Genomic DNA, 1,807 nt, shown 5'->3' on the forward strand with positions numbered 1-1,807 from the left:
TACTGACATTTGTCAGTAAATGTATTAGGGGTTTCTTCACAATGCAAGCAAATCCTATATTTATTTATTAATTGATTGATTATTTGTTTATGCACTTATTTATTTATTTTTGTCTGTATTCTCTATTCTAAATAATATTTTATTCAGACAGCTGTAGCTGATCTCTCTTCCACACTAGTGGTCTGTGAGTAAACAGATCCTGTGGCCTGTATAATGTAACTCTTCATAAACTGCAGTCTACTGAATGGTGTCTTATTCAGGAGCCTAAAAAGTTGCTTCCTAAATTTCTCTCCCACAAACACATAAAGAACGGGATTCACACAGCTGTGTGAGTAAGCCAAAGCTTCTGTGATCTGCAGACTTATACTGATTGCCTTACTGCTCTCACAAGATGGAGTTAAAAGTTGCTTCATCTCTAAAGCTTTTACAAAAGCGGCAATATTGTATGGAGCCCAACAGAAAAAGAAGACCACCATCACTGTGATGACAAGACGCATGGCCTGCCTCCTGGAAGAGCGGGCTGTCAGGAGTCTCTTTAAGATCATTGAGTAGCAATATCCAATCACGAAAAGTGGAAGAAATAAACCAATGATGTTCATTTTAAAGATACCAGTTACCTTTGCAGTACGATAAGACTCTTGATTATTTGCTTGATAAGACATGCATATTTTTGTTTTGTTGTGATCTGTGGTTTTGAGGTGTATCAACTCAGGAAAGGATGCAGAAACTGCAATAATCCATATGACCACACTGGCTAAGATCCCATATGTCCTTGTTCTGACTCTCAGGGCAAACACAGCATGAACTACAGCTAAGTACCGATCAACACTCATCAGTACAATAAAGAATATCCCACTATAGAATCCAATGTGGTAGACACTGAGGACCACAGTGCACAGAACATCTCCAAAGATCCACTGGTCTCTGGCATAGTGTGCCAGGAAGGGGAGGGAGCAGACCAAGAGCAGGTCAGCAATAGCCAGGTTCAGAAGACAGATGTCAGTCATACTTCTCAGCTTCACACCCATCAAAACCACCCAGATCACCAGTATGTTACCCAGAAAGCCCACCAAAAAAAACAGGGAGTACAACACAGGAAGAATGCTTGCTCCATGATCTCCATAAACACAGGAAAATCCAGACGAATCGGCATTTCCAGCATAGTAGTCATAATAGTCATCTGTATTTGTTTCATTAGTTGTAGCATCTGTAACTTGTCCATTCACACTTGAACAAGAAAAGAAAATATACTATAAGCAAAGCAGAGTTCCTCCTTCAACTGTGACTAATAGGGGTGTGACGAGATCTCGTGGCACGAGATCTCGCGAGATCTGACTGGTCTCGCGAGAACGTGACAATATCCTCACGTAGACCTTTCAGATATATTTGCATTACACTGGCTCATTCACAAGTGGTGGTATGTAAGATATTCTATGTTACATCAGGCAAGTGGCCGCATGATAAGCGGGAGCAGTGTAGTCTTTATCCAGTCATAAAAACAGAATTCACAGTTTAACGCTGAATGTCACGGAATTTGTCAAATTTTGAATGAATTAATCAAAAGTAGGTCATTACACTTAAATCAAATCACGATATGGACTAGTATCTGTAAATATTTAAAAGTCGATTTAAATATGAATCCTGCATGTTCTGCGTGTGTCTGTTAATGAATGGCGCAGACGCGCGGTTTCATTTACTACACACACACTGAAGCGCGTGTGACACTCGCGGTGATTTCAGCGTCTGCCGTCTCACTAAATGAGGACGTAAACACATGAACAACATCTCCAGAACTGCTCTGAGAGTC

The 1,807-nt window shown here is 40.5% G+C and overlaps 1 protein-coding gene and 1 long non-coding RNA gene across 2 annotated transcripts in view; both read right to left on the reverse strand.

Moving 5' to 3' along the window:
* Nucleotides 1-6: 6 nt before the first annotated feature.
* On the reverse strand, nucleotides 7-1,163 carry ccr8.2 (chemokine (C-C motif) receptor 8.2; the record flags this gene model as incomplete). The annotated part of the gene is made up of 1 exon (XM_016480442.1): nucleotides 7-1,163. A coding segment is annotated over one exon (1,020 nt), but the record flags the coding sequence as incomplete, so codon positions are not given.
* Nucleotides 1,164-1,168: 5 nt separating this feature from the next.
* The window catches only part of LOC107684231 (uncharacterized), a 5,054-nt gene continuing 4,415 nt past the window's right edge, over nucleotides 1,169-1,807 (reverse strand). Inside the window, exon 4 of the long non-coding RNA XR_001633831.1 lies at nucleotides 1,169-1,227. This is a non-coding gene — a long non-coding RNA (uncharacterized LOC107684231). The remainder of the gene's footprint in view (nucleotides 1,228-1,807) is intronic.

The sequence above is a fragment of the Sinocyclocheilus anshuiensis genome, unplaced genomic scaffold, assembly GCF_001515605.1.
Source record: "Sinocyclocheilus anshuiensis isolate Anshui unplaced genomic scaffold, SAMN03320099.WGS_v1.1 scaffold113, whole genome shotgun sequence".
NCBI lineage: Eukaryota > Metazoa > Chordata > Actinopteri > Cypriniformes > Cyprinidae > Sinocyclocheilus > Sinocyclocheilus anshuiensis.